The sequence below is a fragment of the Oryza sativa genome, chromosome 10 (genome assembly GCF_034140825.1).
Source record: "Oryza sativa Japonica Group chromosome 10, ASM3414082v1".
Classification (NCBI taxonomy): domain Eukaryota; kingdom Viridiplantae; phylum Streptophyta; class Magnoliopsida; order Poales; family Poaceae; genus Oryza; species Oryza sativa.
Window position 1 is genome coordinate 12,211,550 of NC_089044.1, and position 20,632 is coordinate 12,232,181.

Genomic DNA, 20,632 nt, shown 5'->3' on the forward strand with positions numbered 1-20,632 from the left:
GACGGAACGGATGGATGGATGGTCTAAAAAAGACGTTTTTTTTTTCTTTTTTTTTGTTGAAAGAAAAAGAAAAGCAAAAGGGAGAATGAACTGACGGCCAGACAGTTCGCCGCCGAGGAAAATCACTTTTTTATTATTTACTTTTATTTATTTATTATTTATTTATTTCCACTTTTCGTTTTGTCCTTTATTTCCCTTTTCCCTTGAACGAAAAACTAATACGCGCACGCCGCAATGCACACACTCCATGCTAAGCTACTCACTAATGCTTCCTCTTCTGACTCATGTTATGAGCGACAACTTTCTCTTACTAAAGCTCGGCTCCCGTAGTTTCTCCAATTCAGCATCAACCGACGTTAAAATTTAAATTTTAAAAGTTAAATTTAAAGCTGATTTTAAAGTTTTTTCATCAAAAATTATTTTTAGCATTGGTATTTAAGTCGTCAAGAATTTTTTTATCAAAGATTATTCTTCAGCGTTAGCATTTAAGTCATCAAGAATAAACACACAGATATATACATATATATATATATATATATAAGTTTTACCCATAAATTATTATTATGCTAATACGTATCTGGTCAAACGATGAGAGCCTTCTATTTTAAATTCCCCCTAAATATATATTGAAAACGTATTCACGTGTTTATAAAATTCAGGATTTAAGTCTTGTTGAGTGGCTATAACATTAATATTTTATTTCCTCTTTCGTTCTGGGAGTAGTATATATTTTTTTTCTGGGCATTTTTTGTGTTGCAGCGCAGCCGTGGTAATACGAGCGCGTGATGTGGTGGACTGGTGTGTGTATGTCGTGTTGCCCGTGTTCTGTTTCGGATGATGGCAGACAACGACGATGTACCCTGTCCAACCCATCCATCCACCACCATCACAGAAAATCCTTTTGCTTCAAGCATTTCCCTCTATTAATGGCATGCCGTCACTTCAAAACCGTATCTTGACTTATATGACGACGGCCATTTCATCGAATTGTCCAAATGCGTTTTTATTCAATATGAGTTTTATAAATGACGAAACATGTTTTTTAAAGAAATATTAGTTTTCAAAAATCATGGACAAAGAAGCAAGTTTTTGTGTGAGTTAGAGACAGGTTTTAGTACCTAGCAAATATAAATAATGATGGGAAGCCGATGAAGAAAGTAGCTAAGTTCTAAAGCTATTCGGAAATGCTACCTTTTTCGCCAGAAATATATCGGATTGTTAAGCAATACGTTTTGTACAAAAAAATTTTCTATATAAAAAAGTTTTAAAAAATTAATTAAATAAATTTATCAAAGTTTATAATATTTAATACTCAACTAATCGGACGTTAATGTCCTATATTGTTTCATGTGGCAAAAAATCCTATCTGAATATCTAATTCGAACTAATTCTAAATGTTTTTTCAAGGGAGAACCATCAGACGTTGCGCATTAATTTCCATACAATCCAACACTATAAATACTAATTTGGAAAAAAAAAGACTTGTAATAATTGTTTATACCAAACAAACATTTGAACTCTGTTTTTTCTATAAAAACCGGTTGCTAGTACTGGTTTCCAGACAGAAAATATTTTTTTAGACACGACTAGGTTGCCACTTTTGATAGACATAACGGTTGAGCATGAACCCTGTTCTATTTCTCCTTTTGATATGTAACCATGGATAACTTACAAAAGAAGATGGATTTGATACATATTCAAAAACTAGAATCAAAATTAGTTTTGCCAATATATTGTCAGGGATCTACCGCCTGGCAGCCCTGGACAACCACCCAAACTCGTCGGGTGGATGTGGAATAGAATTTAAATGTTTTTTTATGAATTAGAAATGAAGTTTTCATAGCAAACACTTGATATAATGAGATTTGCTTAGGATCTAAGGGCCCCTTTGAATTGGAGGAAAAACATAGAAATTTTAGAGGATTTCAATCCTATAGGAAAATTTCCTATGATGCCCTTTGAAACAAAGGATTGAATTCTATCTAATCCTTTGAAATTCCTATGAAATGGACATTCCTATAGAGATTTTAGAGGAAATTTAGCAAGAGCTTCAACCTCTTGGTAACTTTCCTTTGAGTCTATCTCTCTCATCCAATTCCTGCGTTTTTCCTGCGGTTGAATCAAACGGTCATTCCTGTGTTTTGTTTTGTAATCCTCTGTTTTACACTTATATTCATATCGAAATCCTACGTTTTTCCTATTCCTATGTTTTCTCAATCCTGCGATTTAAAGGGGCCCTAAAACTTTTCTGGATCCACCCCTACGTACTTGGTCACCGTCTTACGTGTGATAACAAGCATGAGTAAAATATAGCCTCGGCATTCCCTGAAAATAATATAACCTATGCTCATCATTTACCATCATCATCAATTGAATCATTCTCTCCTGCTTTTCCATAAACCTAGTATTGTAATGTGCAGCCAAGTTGACATGAAGAGCTGATCGCTAAGAAGTTGGGCTTCAATTTAAACCAAACCCCGCGCGTTGCTGCGGGAGTTTAGTATAATAACGATAAGTAAAAATAATATGTAAGATAGCCAGAGTGCTTGACAATATAAGATTACGTAAGTTAACATGGTTTATGATAATTTAAATTTAAATAGTATATAGAATGATGATTCAAATGTAAAAGGAAGATCATATGACTTTATAAAAGAAGAAAAGTATTGAGATAGTTTGGACCGTAGATTAATCATCTAAATGCTAAATATAATTGAGGTGATATAGATTAATGAGAGAAGAAAATGAGAGAGATAATTTGGACCATAGATTATTCATTTAAGCACTAAAAACCAATTGATGTGATATAGTGATATAGCATAACGAGAGAAAAGAGAAATGATATTGAGAATGAACTATATAGGTACATAACATATTATAAAAATAATAAAGATATATATTGAAATATTACGTGAATTACGTGGGATGATGATTTAACATGCTTACATTTTAAAAGCTATAAAATTTAATAAATTATAAAATTATAGATTATATAGCATGTTTGTATGATGTTTAAATTTAATGATTATTAGTGGATGATGATATGGCATCTTTGCATGTTAATTTTTTGAAGTTAGTGTATTATAATTTTATAGTAAGTGAGGATCAGAGTAACCATTCGAGAAAAAACTCTCAGGTAGCCTCTGTATCCGCCTCCATGCCTTATCCCGACTGATATTCCTTCACACACGCTCGCCAAAAGTAGCGAAAGGTATTATCTCTTGCTACAGCATCCGTCTCTGCTGCACATCCAGAAGCAATTACGATTATTTTTCTTGAAATTCTCTCGTTACTAAAAACAAATTTTTCCTGACGGTCATTTTAAGTTTTCTCTGGCAGCCGACGCTACCGTCCACGACTAATGACCAATGAAAATACACCATTTTCACTTACGGCTACCAGCTACCAACGTAGATGGATTTTCATTGGCAGACGACCTAGTCCAGCCACCAGCGAAAATGGTTTTGGCTAACGGTTAGGTTAAGCCAGCCTTCTGCGAAAAGAAGATTTTCACATGTTGCCGGTTAAAACGATCGCCAGTGATGATGTATTTTGGCAAAAAAGAAAAACCACATGCATATGGATGCTCATTTCCACGGATCAAACACGACATACAAATCAAAGCATCAGCATCATCTCTGGTATGGAATATAAAATGCAAATCATCTACATCAAATAAATCTGCAAGAGAATGGGAAGATCATGCACACAGAAAAATTCACATCTAGCAACCCTAGCTCCCAAGCATCCCCAAATTCAAATCAAATCTGCACGGAGAACGGAACAAGCATACTAGGGGACCTCTAAACGAGCACTCTAGATATGTGAGTGGAGGGGCAGCCACTACTGTGCCCCTCTGCTGTTGCCACCGCCGGCCTCCTCCCCTCTCCCTCGAGCCAGATCTAGAAGACGGGGAGAGGGAGGGGAGGGGCGGAGAGGGGACTCAGGGCTCCATAGCCACATCGATAGTAACGGGAGGTGAGCGGCGGCGGATCCGCCTCATTCCTTCCTGCCGTCGGATCTGCCGCCTCCCGCCTCCCATCACCAATGCTGTTGTGGCCGTCGTCACCGTCATCATCGGTGAGAGTTGAAGGAGAGGGAGAGGGAGTGGTATGGGAGAGTATTTAAATAGAGTGGATTTGTTTCTCGAGCGGTGCTTGCTACCACCAATGAAAACCCAATTTTCGCTAGCGGGCGCTTAAGAGGTCTGCCTAAAAAAATAGAGTTGTTTTTTTTATGATGGACCTCCTAAGTATCTGTCAGCGAAAATCGGTTTTCGCTAATAGCTCGTGACCCAGAATCCTCCATATATTTTTACAAGCGTTTATTTGTTTTGTTAGTCCATCAGCAAAAATAAAAGGCTGTGATGCCATGAAAAATCGTATTTTAGTAGTGTCTTGTAGTCTTATTCATGTGTTTCTCGTTTATTTGTTTTGTAGTCTTTTAAAAGACTGGTGGTGTATGAGACCAGTATACACGAGTGCTATACTCACTGTATATGTGTTGTCTCTCACTGTATATGTGTTGTCTCTGATGGTTTTCTTCTTTTTCACCTTGATTCAAGTGAAAAACTCATGAACATCTTAGTTTTATTTGTAGTTTTTAATTGGTCACGCTGCACAACTTATAATTAATACGTGTTCTATTGTCAGGTGAAAATGCATTTAAGGATTTATGTCTCACTTTAGAAAACTACAACCCTAAGCATGTCTCTGTTCTTTTTGTTTCTTAAAGATGAAGCATTTTTTTTAATTACACAGTACAACGCAGACACTCACAACGCACGCACACTCACCCCTATCAAGCATGCGCGTAAATCCTATCCCTATGAACATCTTCAAAGACTGGGCCGATAAATCCTGGAGATTAAAGTTACCATAGGCGTCTCGTTATCGACGGATATGTCGTCTACCACTGAAAGCACAAAGTCGTTAAATCCTGAAGATTCGCTCTCACGAAAAGTCGAACTCAGGACCTAAAATGCTATGAGGCTCTTGTAACCACTAGGCTACAGGCACTTTTGCAAAGATGAAGCATTTTGTTTCAACCAAATAAAAGCAATTACTCTCTCCGTTTCACAATGTAAGTCATTCTATGTGAGAAATGCTAGAATGACTTACATTGTGAAACGGATGAAGTATATTTTTTTCAGAAAATTGACTCATTTTTTTATTTTTTAATCCACTGCAACACACGGGTATTTGGCTAGCATTATATATTTCCCAACGGTGGAATCCATTCCACCAAAATAGTTGCACAATTAATTATATTTCCGTTACTTTAGATATTATAAAAAATGACAGTGAAAGTAAAAAAGTTCATAGGCAAATTAAGCAGCTTCGTGTCGATCATTTCCCTTGCACGAGAACGCGACGAGAACGCCGGGGAAGGTTCTCAGTTCTCACGTACAAACATGTAAAAAGTAGCATTTGGAATTAAAAGGCACAAAGTACACTATACATGGGCTATCAGCATCACAGCCAAGCCAACCTTTTCAATTAGCATGATAGGTGTCATTCGAAACAGAGAGTATGAAGACCAAAATGAGGAGCACTATTCTTTGAAGAATCGCATCTTTTTTTTTTTCCAAGAGAGAGGTCGACTTGGATAGATATATAGATGGATGGAGCATCTCAACGAGATTAAGGAGACCATCTTGCAAAATATTATTATATGCTCCAAGGCCAGCCACTTAATCACCTGCTTATTCCTAGGGGAAATTTAGTTAGCCCATAGAATCAGTACTACCCTAATTAGCATCTCAGCTAAGAATAAAATCATTATTAGTGTTCCCTCCATTTTATATTATAAGTTACTTTGATTTTTTCATCAAGTTAAACATTTTTAACTTTAAGTAAATTTATAAAAAAAATATAAAAAAGTTAACAACATCTACAACACCAAATTAGTTTATTTATTAAAACTAAACAAAATTATTCTCATTGAAACTAAACAAATATATAGTATATTGTATTAGTATGTTTATTTGGTGTTAAAATTATTATTTTAAACTAAAAAAATTAAAAAAGTCAAATTATTTATATTAGGCAATGGCGTGGACCATTGTCACTCACAAATATTCGAAACATATAATAGGCATATATATATATATACTCCTTTTAAGCTAGGCAAGCTAATGATGGAGGTTTTTACTTTTAAAAACAAAGTACAAATATGTGCCCATAACGCGCGCACATTCATCCCTATGTACGTACACACGCACGCCCTTTCTCTATAAGTACCTTCAAATGACTAAGCTAACATATTTATTGATAAAGTCACCACGAGCGTCTCATTATTAATGAGTACATCGACTACCACTGAAAGAATAATTGGCCATAAATACGAGCACTCGTGTCAAATCTAGAGGTTTTGGTCGGTTTGAATTAAGTGTAACTTATTTAATTTATAGCATTATCCTATATTTATTAATTAACAGACTACGTGTTTGGGGTGTGAATTTTGCCAAGGAAAATCCTATGCATGAGATGCAAAGTGCAATACTTTGCCCTACTAGAAATTTTTCCCAACATCACGATTTTTATGTTTTCAAGCAGACTATAAAATCATTAATTGTTTGCAAACAACATCACTCTTTTATTTTTCACGCAGATTATAAAATCACTGTTTGCAAAAATAGCTAAAAATACAATAAATCTAGTCCCGTCTACAAAAAATCATTTTTTACAGGCGTGGTCTTAAGAGGTCCACTTGCAATAAACCTTGATGAACTCAATTTAGGATGAAAATGGAGTGGATAGTTTCTGCCCGCTCTAGTGAAAACCAAATACGGATGTCATTCGGAGTGGATAATTCTCAGATAATTCAGATATGGATAAGAAAATTGATATATTTTTTCTCCAGTACGAATACACATATGATATCGGAGTTTCCAACATATACAAATATCAAGTGAACCTTAATATTATTTAGTTTTTAAAATATTTAGATATTTGCTAAAGGCATGAAACATACCCCATATTTCTCATGCCTCTCACAACACTAGTCCAAACCATTAATATTATTTAAATCTTAAAATATTTTATAAATTATAATATAAATTATATGTTATAATATTAGTTAGACTTGTATTAATATGAACAATGTTGTACATGTTGAATTTAATTAGCAATGTTTAGTCTATGATCAAACTTTTTTTACCAAACGAGCTAATTATGTGTGATGGTATTTGTCGTATTAAAAGTTTATAGGTGGTTTTTTTGTTCCAAGAAATATTTGTTTTCATATTCGTGTCATATAATATTCGATAGATAATTCGTATTTGATTTTGTAACCGAGTTATTCATACCTATAAAAAATAGAAAAAAACAAATATGATATGAACATTATCTGTCCCATCCGTATCCGCTTCATTTTCATCCCAACTCGATCTTGGGTTTGAGCAAAATTTCAAATTGCAACACCCGCAGCATTATGGGTGTGATTGGTTGCTCGCATCCCTTTATCCTAGCTCATCTTTTCCATCCAGGCTGAGTTTAGCCTGGCTGAGAGGATACACATGCAGGTGTTTGGTTGTTTGCATTAGAGGTGAAAACGGTACGGAAACAACCTTTATCATTTTCATTTTCATTTTTTTTCGGAATCGGAACCGGAATCGGAAACCTCGGAAACAAATATTATCGAAACCAAAAACAGAGCGAAAACGAACCGGCGCGGATATGGCAACGAAAATTTATCGGAATACAAAAACCCCTCAAACTGAGCTTCAAACTTTTGTTAAGTCCAATTCTCAAGTCTCAACAGCCAACAATTCATCATAAAACATAATTATATCAGGTCTAATTATTATGTCCCAACAGCAAAATATATTCTTCTATAACTTCATATATTTTGCATAACAAATATTCTAAAAAAATTACAGCAAAACACTCCATCGATCCATCAATCCATCAGTACATCATCAGTATTCAGTACATAGTTCATCAATCATCACAGAACAGCAACACACATCAGTCTATCAATACAGTACACACATCAGCTGGGCTGCTGGTTGCTGCGAGGCGAGGCGGCGTCAGCTCTGAGTGTCACGCCCTAAAGGTCCTCTCCCAATCCTAAATGCAATTAATAAATCATTGCAAGAAATTATTTGTTTAAAGGCAAGAGAGAAATCCTAAATTAATGAATGAAAATAATAATCGGAATTGGCATATGGAATTTTTCTTGGGTTCTACATGTCAAAATATGCTAACAAGATTTTTATTGGAATTTCAACTAATTAAAATCGAGCATAAGCATTAAAAAAAACCCTGAAAATTCTTTTTCCTTTTCTTTTCTTTTTCTCCCTTTTTCCTTCCTTCTTGGGCCGCCGGCCTATTCCCTCCTCTCCCCCGCGCGTCCTCAGCTGAGCTGGCCCGAGGCCGAGGCCCAGGTGACCTCTCGCGCCCCCTCCTTCCTCCAGGTCGCCGATAGGTGGGGCCCACCTGTCGGGCCCGTCTCCCTCCTCCGGCCAGCGCTGCCCGCGCCCACAACCGCCGCCTCCCGCCTCTCCCGCGCCTCCCGTGCACGTCGCCCACACCCTGCACGCGCCCCGCACTCCCCTGCAACCGCCGCCCCACTTCTCCGCCCGCGCTCGTGCCCGAGCTGGCCGAGATTCGAAGCCGGCCTCTCTCTCTCTCTCTCTGTCCACCTCCCCCACATCCCCGGCGAAATCGGCCCGTTCCCGGCCACGTCCGACCACTCCGTGCCTATATAAACGATGCCCGCACCTCCTTCTCGCTTTTCCGTTCTCTTACCGAGCTCTCCCGTGCACTCCATCGCCCTAGTGCCGCGCACCCACCGCCGCTGCCTCCCGCTGCCCTGGCCGCCGCTAGCCGCCGCGCCGAGTTGTGCCGTCGACGCCGTCGGGTTCGCCTTCCCGAGCGCCATCCCGTCCGCCGCTTCCCCGACCGATTCCGCCGCCGGAGCCCCCTTCCCCTCGTGCGCCGGTGAGCACTTCCATGGCTACCGCCTTCGGCCGGCGTCCCCGTCCTCTGTGATCTCTCTCTCCCTCTCTAATTTCTCTCGTTGTGTCCCTTAGGAAACCCCGGAGCTCGTCCGCCCGTCGCCGTCGCCGACTCGCCGCTCGCTGTCGTTGATCATCATCGGTGAGGCCCTCCTCTCCCTTTCTCTCCCTCTCGGTGCCGCGCCGCCCGCCACTTAGCACCGCCGCTAGCGCCGCTCCATGCCGCTGCATTGCCACCGCTCTCCGCCACTGGTGGCCGACCTGCGCCGCCGCCGCTCCATGCCGCGCCGCCGTGTCACCATGGCCCACCGGGCTGGCTTGAGCTGAGCCCATGCGTGCCCGGCCGTGAGCCGCCACCGCTGTCCGCCGACGTCATCCGGGGTATTTAATGCACAATGAATCAATTAAGGACTTTTCTGTTATAGTAATAAACACAATGAATCTTCTAAAATTCATAGAGAATTCATCCGTACTCTGTTTAAGCCCATTCAAGTCTCAGTAAATCAAGAAAAATGTAAAGAATCCATTAAAATGGTTTTGTTCTTTGTTTCAGTAGTCTTATAGCCTGTTTGCATTGTTTACTTTGAATGTCGGTTAGAATCCGGCTCTCCCGACGCTTCGGTGTACTTCGAAGTAGTCGCCAATGTCCCTCCAGCAGCAGAACAAGGAAAGTTATACTTGTCACTTGAAAATATTGATCCCATATTGCAAATGCTCTATGTTTCCTTTAAATTTATGCATGGTTTATAATGTTACGATATGGGATGTTTTACCTACTGTTCTCAGCCATATTATTTGTGTACCTTATTTCTTTGTTAGCTTGGGATGTAACATGACTAGATGTTGGACTAGGAATTGCTTACCATGCTTAGTTCAACTAGTAAACAAAGGGGAATCCTATCTTCCTATATAATTGGTACCCACTAAGAAGCATTTACTCCTATAAAGCAAGACATGCAAGAAGCCACATCATCAACAATTTTAAGCCATCGGATCGCATTAGTATAGAGTTATCAGCCGTTGGATCAAGAAGCTAGCTACTCATCCATCTAATTTAATCATTGATTACTTATCCATTCACCTCCCTTTAGCTCATAATCATGCGTGACATTGTTATCCATTCTACGCATACATACAAATCCTCAAAGATAATACTAATCTTTTTTTCTAAATACAACTCCAATTATTATATAAGATGTGAGCTTTGTTTTGTTATAAACAATTGGATAACATACAATAATTAGGTATCATTAATCCAAACTCATTTTGGAAACATGCTTGAGGTGAAGCAGAGAAGTGCTACACTGCCTAATTGTGACGATATCCAGATTGTGCATGAAAATAACTTTCATATATCATAACAATACACAATGGCGTTTCAAAAAATAAAACATTAATTGTATTATAATAACAGAAGCTATATATGAAGCCGTATTATCATCTATTTTGTATATAAAAAAGAGTTGCATCTAACCATTTAAAACATTGATTTTATTCGATGATAAAATTAGCAAATCCCGCGGCAAGGCGCGAGGGTGCCAACTAGTTACATTAATGCATAGACATTGGCTTCTAGCATATCTTTGGACTAGTGCCACCGCAATGGTGTTGGTTAATTAAAATACACTAAATGGTGGGCTGTGGGTGCATGGTTTTGCTGGTCGTGCCCATAGCGATTAAGGACCGGTTCACGGGAAACCTTGGAAGAATTTATCGTACTTACCACAAGCCAGCATGGGCAACGGCTGGGCTTGTAGTGTAGCTTTCCTCTAGCTGACACATCCAGGCAAGGGTGGACGTGATGGAGTTCGAATGGGTCCTGCGACGGCCTATGCGGCTTGCTGATTCGCCTAGGCACGAGAAGGGGCTGCCCGCTGCCTGTTGAGGACCAGGGGCGAAACCTAAGGTGTGGTGTGCTTGGTTAGAGGGGGTTATGCGAAGGGTCCTGTCACGGCCTCTTTCCGGTATGTCGTGGCTGCATGGCGGCTCACGGAAACATGTCGTGGGTCTGTGTCTTGTGGGTACAGTTGTACACCTCGAATAGCCGTGCCCTCAGTTATGGGCGGTTGACCAGATTCATCGTGATTAGTCTCACCCCTAGTTTAGCTAAATGGAATTGATTAGTTCAGGTGGTGGTTTGGGCCTATCTCATCGTGGTGTAGCGTTGAGCAATGATTGGTTAATTACTACAACTGTTTTACTGCTTACAACTACCGTTTATAATTGCTAGCTTTTATGCAAATGAACCTCTCTAGATCTCTTTGGTTATATCCTGCATCGTACCTTCCATTCTGGTATGACTTGCAGAGTACAGTGGGTAGTACTCAGTCTTGCTCTATCTCCCAACCCCCAGAGTTTGAGTATGCGTCAGATGGTGGCTACTCGGAGGAGTAGGCTTCATCCGTGCTGTCGAGGATGCCTGTGGAATGGTGTCACCCGCTGCTATCCAAGTCAAGACCTAGCTTTAGATTATCCTTTAATTTCCACTGCATTTATGTACGATTTTTAGTGTGTTTGTAAGACGTGGACCTGTATGTCAACTTTGTCGTTTGTGTACCCTGGCCAGTCCTGGACAGGGGTTTTAATGCACATTCTGCTTGGAATTCTATTCGGGAATTTCTGGGCGTGACAGTGAGTAAGAGTCGCCTCGTCGGTGTGGCTGTGGGCCTGTGGCGTCGTCGTCAGTGGTGGTGGTGGCGGCGAAACGGTGGGACGGCGCCGCGAGATGGCGGGACCGAGCCGGCGGTGTGAGACGGCGAAGAGCGAGGGCGGCGCGAGATGGTGGGGGCGAGGATGGTGCGATTGCGACTCTACGAGAGAGGAAGGGTGGCGGCGCGAGATGGCGTGAGCGGTGGGACGGCGGACCAGCGGTGGCGAGGATGATGGACCAGTGGTGGCGCGGGTGGTGGGCGCGGCCGCTGTTGGTATTTCTTAGCGACACTACTGGAAATTTAATTCCCAGCAATAGCACTAGAAATAACCCTGGTATATTATGGTCACAGATGTAATCCGCAAGCGCGCGGATATACCATTGTAGCATTTCACCCGAGAGTATTCTAAGGTATCGTATTTATTTTATTCCAAGGGAAGATATGATAAGAGAGAACTATGCTAACAATTCATATATTACTTATACACATCAAAGTCTATGCATGGGTTAATTCAGTTCAAATGGTAGGTTGACACACAGCTAAGGATTTAGCTAACTCCTACATCTTCTAATTATGGCTAAGTGGAAAAGTATAGAAATATTCTATTCCTGTACTTCTAGTATACAAGTACCTAGTCTATCATAATTAGTATACTCTCCTGCGGTATAACCCCTTTAACAATGCAGCACAGCTGAGCCGAGACTCAACTGTGCCCTCCCGATGCATCGCAAAGTTACCCCGGGTTGCCGAGTTTCTTACGACAACCTGTCATAACCATCCAACTGAAGAAGTATACGGAGGAGTATCCAACCCCAGGAAATTGTATGTAGGAATATAAACTGCGGGGAAGATTCCCATACTGAGCTGTCACCATCAGCGGCCCGCTGCTCTCCCGGCGAATATACTCCAAAATAACGATAAGTCTTAGCCTAAACCCCATGCTTAAGCTACTACTTATTACTCTGCAGCCTTGCAATCGGTGCAGAGCATTTGTGTTCCGGAACCATAGCCCTCGGCTTAGCCTGGGCTGACGTATGGCCCGGTAAACAAACATTATACCAGCATCAATACAGATCCCAGAAGGTTTAACCAATGAGATTATACTAAATATAAATAGACTAAGCATAGCACTCATATTCTATAATTGGAATAAAGTACTAAACTTGTATAAAAAGAAGAATATTATATTACCGAAAAGGAAGTCTTAGAAAAGAGAAAAGGAAAAGCTAAGAACTTTACCGAACTCTCCGAAGCTTCCACGGACTCTGAACTATTCTATTCCTATTCCACTAGCACTATACTAATTCTAACTTTGGAGAAATGGAGCTTCAATCCTTGCTTGTGTGTGTTGTGAAGTGAGGATGAGACCTCCTTAAATAGGCAGGTATGACGGTTGTAGAGCATGAGAATTGTCGGAAATGCTCCGCAACTGCCATCAGGAGTTCATCCAGAGCGTCCATGCCAAACCCCAGCCTAAACGGCTGTGATGGGGGTTTGGCCAAACTAGAGGGTTCTGGCAGGCCGACTCCTCGTTTGCTCCGCATTCCAAAACATGGAATTTTGGGCTTAATTGATCATGTCTTTTCTGAGTTCTCAGCCCATCTATCCATAAGTCTGATCCTCACAGTATCTGATTGATCGTTTGTCTATTTTCTGTCGATTCTCCTCCACTCATGCGTGCTTCTCCTGCGTACATGTTAGTTCGCCAAGCACATAGTGGAATAGAATATTTTATTTGGGAATTATGCATTGCAAGCATAGCTAGTCTTCATATATTGGGTAATATTGACGATCGAAATTGGTCGATAACGACCGTCAACAGCCGCGCGGGGATGCGTGATGCCGCGATTTGGATGCGTTGCTCCGCCGCCGGCTCGCAGTTGCGTGATGTTGTGCCACGATCTATCTGTCTCGCTCTAGGGCTAGCCACGATTTGGGTTGGGTTGGGAACTTGGGGACGACTTATGGACTATTGATTCTATGTGCCTTTTTAACTTCGGAATTCCGAAAAAAATTTTGGAATTTTTCGTACCGATTCCGAGTTCCAACGGAAACCGCTAATATCATATTTGATTCTGTTTCTGAGGAAATATTTTCGTTTTCGATTCCGTTTCCGAGAAATTCCGACCGGCTGATTCCGTTTTCGAAAACAGGCCCGGAATCCGAAAAGTTTCCGTATCGTTTTCACCCCTAGTTTGCATTGGTTTAACCAGGCTAGTATAAGATGTTGTTTGGTTGACTGTCCTGGAGATACGATTCAAAAGAGATTTTGTTTGGTTGGTTGTATGAATGATGAATTATTTTTTTTTGAGGGTGAGATTCCTACGAACTCACTATTTCCAGCAGGGTTTACGATTCCGACGAAATCCAACCGGATTTCACGAAATTTCGACGTTTCGACGAGGCTCAAAAGTAGAAACCGTCTGAGATTTCGAGAAGTTTCATCCAAATTGAAATTTGAATTGATAAAAAAATAAAATAAAATCTTATAAATACTATGATATTCATAGAACTTATTAGGATATAAATTTTCGAAAAACATTATGTATTGTGTGTATTTACTGAAACTTACATCAGGAAATAAAAGAATAAAGAATTAAAAAAAGGAAAACAAATTACTGTTTCGATCGGAATTTCGCCAAAACCGACCGGTTTTCGAGAACTTGTTGACAAACTTAGGGAATTTGTATTCAAATTTTGGTTTATGAAATTTGTTCGGAATTTACCAGTTTTTCACCGGATTTCGCGAAATTCCGAATTCCGCCAGTGCACTAAATTCGTATGATAATTTTTAAAGAAATTTATCACGGAGCAAATGCACAATAAAAATCATAGTGCTTATTACTGTCTAACCAATGGAGGAAGGAATAAAATAATTCCTCGATGCATTCGTCGCCTCTTGTGGTGCTTATCACAGTGCTTAATACTGTCGATGGAGAAAGAAATGAAAAAAAAAAAAGAAAATCCTCGATGCATTCAATCGGTTCCTCGGGGAAGAAAGCTCGCCGCTGGTCTGGTCCTCCACCCCCGCCGCTCGCTGCCCCTATCTGCTCCTCGTGGCCGGCGGATCTGGGGCCAGCGAGCTCACTGCCGCCTCTTGCAGCCGTGGAAGAAAGAGAGGCAATCACTCATCGCCTCTCGTCTTCCTGTTGCCCTGTTGTTTGCTGCACCTCATGGCCGCCATGCATATGCAGTTCGTCGGAGTTGAAGAAGGAGGGCGGTAGTGGCATGCGAGGAAGATGGCGGCGGCGGCGCAGGCCAGGGCTGAGCCTCACCAAACCCTCGTTTTTGCTCGCACGCTCCTGGCCAGGCCGAGTTGTGAAGCTCGATTTGAGCGTTTCTGCTCAGCCTGGCTGAGGAGCTCTTTTTGCATGGGAAGGCCATCCAGACAACCGAAAATTGCATCCACAGATACGGGCCAAGCCTCATGCAGATGCAGGCAACCAAACACACCTATATTTCACGGGGTGCATACGCCGGGTGTACGGAGAAACCCCCGCGACGCCCCGCAACTGACGGGCCCGCGGCGTGGTGTAGACCGCCCAAGAATTGGTCTATGGATAGAGAGCGGTGATCCCTCTCGCTGCGGCACTGCCATTTTCCATATCCACCCTTAGAATCTCCGCAAATTCGTCATCTACTCCCTCGCATCGCATGGCACCAGCTTCCACCACCGGCGACGCGCCACGTGGACGTCCGGGGACGCTATATAAAGCCGGCGCCCTCGGCCTCCTCCGCGACCCATCCAAACACCCATCCGCCGCCGCTGGCTGAACTCGCGGGTGATCTGATCGGAGCCGGAGGAGGAGGAGGAGGATGTTCGTGGAGGGCTTCAGGGTGGAGAGCCCGCGCGTGCGGTACGGCGACGGGGAGATCGAGTCGGAGTACCGATATGACACGACGGAGGTGGTGGCGCCGCCGTCGCCGGAGAAGGGGTGGGTCGTCCGCCCCAAGTCCGTCACCTACCACTTCAAGACCACCACCACCGTCCCCAAGCTCGGGTACTACGCATGTATAATTAAACACGAAATGCTAGCTGCTCATCTTTCTTCTCATCTTGTTGATGAGATGAGACGATCGATGGAGAGGAATTTTGAAATTGGGTAGTAGTACCTGTTTGTTTTTCACTTAATTACTTAATTGTGTTCGATTTGATTAACTTTTGGAGTTGTTTATGTATGCAATGGATGAAATGCAGGGTGATGCTGGTTGGATGGGGAGGCAACAACGGCACCACGCTCACGGCTGGTGTCATCGCCAACAGAGAGTAATTAATTAATTAATTAGATAAAATCTTAATTATAACGTTATGTTGAATTGCTCGTTTATCCAGATGTTGTAATTGGATTCTAGTTCATCCACAAAAATGCATGAGTTCATTGCATCATTATTGAATTCCTCACTTGTCAAGAAATGATATGGTGCAGTTGCATTGGATTATGGTTTATCCAAAATAATGCATGCAATGCGTCCTGTCTTTTTTGAATGCCAAGAATGATATGTAGTGTGGCAGAATATGAATTATTCCTCATTTATCCAAAAATGCATGCCTGCCTGCCTGCTTTGGACTGCCAAACAGTGATACTCCTACTATATGTAGTGCAGGGTTCAAAATTCCGGAATGAATTTCGGTCATTTTGGACTCTCTAGATACGAAAAAATTTTGGCTGAAGTTTTATTTTTTTTTTCACTTTTTTTTGTGAATTCAGTAATATTTTGTTCTAATTTGACCAACATTTGTTCAAAATTTCGGTATATCAGTGACCTCTGATTGAATCGGCCAAACCGAAAATTTAAACCCTGATGTAGTTTGCAATTAGTGCATAACTATATGAACTCATCATTTATTTATTTATTTATTTAAAAAAATCGTCTCCATGGATCCTGATTGCCAAATTAAAAATGATATAGTGTGCAACTGAATTCCTCATTTATCCCACATGGTTAATTAATTGTTCTAATTTCAAAAAATATTTCAGGGGAATTTCATGGGCGACCAAGGAGAAGGTGCACAAGGCCAACTACTTTGGTTCCCTGACACAATCATCCACCATCAGGGTTGGGAGCTACAACGGGGAGGAGATCTATGCGCCTTTTAAGAGCCTTGTACCCATGGTGACCCCATCTTCTCAAATTAACCTTCTACCACTCAGATCATATCATAAAATTTCCCCTTTATCTACATTTTCTATCATGAAAAGATATATAAAAAACGACTCTATTTATGGTTTTTGACAATGTAAAAACATTCTGATTATTATACGATGCACCCATATATATATGGATTTGCGTATGCGAACAATCCAACCTATTTTCCTGTAAGCGATCGGGTCTTATACGTAGTTTATTAAGTGTACTGTATTTCAAAATATTTATTTTTAAATATACAGTCGTATTTCTCACGCTTTTCTTAATTCATTGACACCAAGTTTTTTTCTTCATATTCTATTTTCACTCATATTTCTTAGACTATAATAATACCATGATATAACCATATACTAGTCTCTACCTAGCCCTTGAAATTGACCCTATTTTCATAATACAATAAAGAATCGTAATATTTCTGACACTAACTAATTATGTCAATTTGAGATACAAACATACCAGAATTGATGAATCGTAATACTTTGAGACAGGCAGACACTGATGATGATAATTAATTTGATTCGGTTTTTGAAGGTAAACCCAAACGACATCGTGTTCGGTGGGTGGGACATCAGCAGCATGAACCTGGCCGACGCCATGACCAGGGCTCGGGTGCTGGACATCGACCTGCAGAAGCAGCTCCGGCATCACATGGAGTCCATGGTGCCCCTCCCCGGCGTCTACAACCCTGACTTCATCGCCGCCAACCAGGGCTCCCGCGCCAACAATGTCATCAAGGGCACCAAGAAGGAGCAGGTCGAACAGGTCAAGAAGGACATCAGGTAGCTAGTCTCTGAGCTACCAAAATGATATCATCTTGCTTGTTGCCTCTATTTCAGGTTATAAGTTGTTTAATTTGATTTTGGTCAAAGTCAAACTGCTTCAAGTTTAACCAAATTTATACGCAAATATAATATATTTATATTAGCAAATTAGTTTTATTAAATCAATAATTAAATATATTTTTATAATAAATTTATTTTGGGTTGAAAATGTTACTATTTTTTCTATAAATTAAGTTGGTCAAACTTGAAACAATTTAACTTTGATCAAAGTTAAAATGACTTATAATCTGTAACGGAGGGAGCAGTAGACTGTATGTGTGTTATTTTCTTATACCAAAACAAGCTATGTGATTTTCTGTTTGACATGAACTGACAAAATTCAGCAAAAGTTTGTATGTACATTAATTTTGGTTTTGATGGACATGGGTGGGATTTGTTGGTATAAGGGAGTTCAAGGAGAAGAGCAAGGTGGACAAGGTGGTGGTGCTGTGGACGGCCAACACGGAGCGGTACAGCAACGTGGTGGCCGGGATGAACGACACCATGGACAACCTGCTGGCGTCGCTGGACAAGGACGAGCCGGAGATGTCGCCGTCGACGCTCTACGCCATCGCCTGCGTCATGGAGGGCGTCCCCTTCATCAACGGCAGCCCCCAGAACACCTTCGTGCCCGGTGCGCCGCCCGCCGTCTGCTAGCTACATCCTCCATTAACGACGACGACGAGACATTGTTTCATGAATCCCGTTCTTAGGTTGACGATGATGTGCTGATGCATGGACAGGGCTGATCGAGCTCGCCATCAAGAAGAACTCGGTGATCGGCGGCGACGACTTCAAGAGTGGGCAGACCAAGATGAAGTCCGTCCTCGTCGACTTCCTCGTCGGCGCCGGCATCAAGGTATATATGTACATATGATGAACTCCAACTCGGGTGATCGCGATCGATGAAACATGAATTGGTTTGTTGTGCATATGGAAATTGGCAATGGCAGCCGACGTCGATCGCGAGCTACAACCACCTAGGCAACAACGACGGCATGAACCTGTCGGCGCCGCAGACGTTCCGGTCCAAGGAGATCTCCAAGAGCGGCGTCGTCGACGACATGGTCTCCAGCAACGCCATCCTCTACGAGCCCGGCGAGCACCCCGACCACGTCATCGTCATCAAGGTCCGCCCGCCCCCATTCTTGATCCAATTCATTCTTGCAGTAGTGGCACTCATCATGCATATGGTGTGGCTGATGATTTGGTTGCTGTTTCTATGGATTAATTGTTAATTGCTTTGGCACTCATGCACAGGGTTAGAAATTCCGGAATGAAATTTCTGAAATTCAGTCATTTCGAATCCTCCTATTCCGGAATGAAATTTCTGAAATTCAGTCATTTCGAATCCTCCTATTCGATATTATTTCGGCTGAATTTTTTTTTTGTTTTTTTAAATTCGGTAATATTTTGTTCAAATTCAAATTTGGTGACCTCCGATAGAATCTGCCAGACCGAAAAATTATACCCCGCTGATGCACGGTGGCTGATGATTTGGTTGCTGTTTCTATTGAGTAATTGTTAATTGTTGCAGTATATTCCATACGTTGGGGACAGCAAGAGGGCCATGGACGAGTACACCTCGGAGATCTTCATGGGAGGGAAGAACACCATCGTGCTGCACAACACCTGCGAGGACTCGCTCCTCGCCGCGCCCATCATCCTCGACCTCGTCCTCCTCGCCGAGCTCAGCACCAGGATCCAGCTCAAAGCTGAAGACCAGGTAACAACAGCAATGCAATCACATCTTGCACAGATATTGGAATGGACCCAGTTCATCTCTGACAACGAACTCTCTGAATCTACTGTCCGTTCTGCTCATTGTGCAGGATAAGTACCATTCTTTCCATCCAGTGGCTACCATCCTGAGCTACCTCAGCAAGGCTCCTCTTGTGAGTGCATTCATTTCCTGAAATCAAATGCACTTTTGGCCTGTTAACTTTATTGCCATTTTAGACCATAACAAATTTTAGCGTTACCAAATTTTAGTAGGATAACAAACTAAATATAATCTTATTATTGCCATCATACCAAAATTTCGTAGTTCCAGAAGTTCTCTCATGAGAACACTACTCAAATTTGACAAACCTCCAAACCAAACACGTTACACATCTAACGCTAGCTACCAAAATTTGATAACATCAAAATGTACCAAAATTTGGTAATTTTGGTAAGGTTGATTTTGACAACAAGTGAACAAGCCCTTCCATTTTCACTTGCAGGAACAAAACAAATTTCTGTTAGTTTCTGTTGCAATGCAATGTGCTGAAAAATCATTTGAAATTGATGAGGAGTTTGGTTGATGAAACTGCAGGTTCCCCCAGGCACACCAGTGGTGAATGCACTGGCCAAGCAGAGGGCCATGCTGGAGAACATCCTGAGGGCCTGTGTTGGACTGGCCCCTGAGAACAACATGATGCTTGAGTACAAGTGATATAGGCCTTGACAGGTCCTCTTATCAGGAGGGATGATGAACAGCAAGTGGTGGAGGAAGGTGACAGTTTTCTTCAACAAGAAAAAGAACAAAAAAAGAGAGAAAATGAGGAACACCTGAAAGAAATAACAAGAGGCCAAGTGGGGAAGCAAATGAAATGATCAAGTGATATTCATTCAGAAAATGGGTGTCATTCACTTGGATCCTCTTAATTGGGGGCATCTATTGACAGTTTGACACTCTGCTCCATGATTTTTTTTTTCATTTTTTGTTTTTTTAATTGAGATGGAGACTTTTTTCAGCTCTGCTGCTAGTATGCTGTGAGCTGCATGAACATTGGTTAATATTGTGTATGATGATAGGTGAAGCAAGGAACTAATCGTCTTCTATGCTTATGGATCTATAGTACAAGTTGTCAGTATTACTGTTAAGTCTTATATCTGGAACACTTTTGAATCAAAGAACAGCTTTGGTCCTAGTCTGTATTTATGAGGCCATGTTCTGCTTATCAAAATGCAGCAATTTCCTGTTATTATCCTGTAATTATGCAGATAGTGAAAAAAAGCAACCTTCTTCAACATCTGCATATGCTGTGCAAATTCTGTACTAATGG

General features: G+C 41.4%; 1 protein-coding gene across 1 annotated transcript; it reads left to right on the top strand.

Annotated features, from left to right (window-relative positions):
* The first annotated feature begins 15,355 nt into the window (after positions 1-15,355).
* Positions 15,356-20,599, top strand: LOC4348467 (inositol-3-phosphate synthase 1-like). The gene is made up of 10 exons (NM_001423936.1): positions 15,356-15,614; positions 15,812-15,880; positions 16,593-16,728; positions 17,293-17,540; positions 17,990-18,216; positions 18,326-18,441; positions 18,536-18,712; positions 19,120-19,308; positions 19,415-19,477; positions 19,900-20,599. Exons 1-10 carry the CDS (start codon positions 15,430-15,432, stop codon positions 20,017-20,019), a joined length of 1,530 nt encoding a protein of 509 aa, NP_001410865.1. The 5' UTR covers positions 15,356-15,429; the 3' UTR covers positions 20,020-20,599.
* Positions 20,600-20,632: the final 33 nt, after the last annotated feature.

What these genes read in the sequence shown, in the direction of transcription:
- LOC4348467 (NM_001423936.1), top strand. Translation starts at nt 15,430, where the DNA reads ATGTTCGTGGAGGGCTTCAGGGTGGAGAGCCCGCGCGTGCGGTACGGC. An exon ending in GGTGTCATCGCCAACAGAGA is followed by an intron (nt 15,881 to 16,592) that starts GTAATTAATTAA and finishes AAAATATTTCAG; the next exon opens with GGGAATTTCATGGGCGACCA. An exon ending in TTAAGAGCCTTGTACCCATG is followed by an intron (nt 16,729 to 17,292) that starts GTGACCCCATCT and finishes CGGTTTTTGAAG; the next exon opens with GTAAACCCAAACGACATCGT.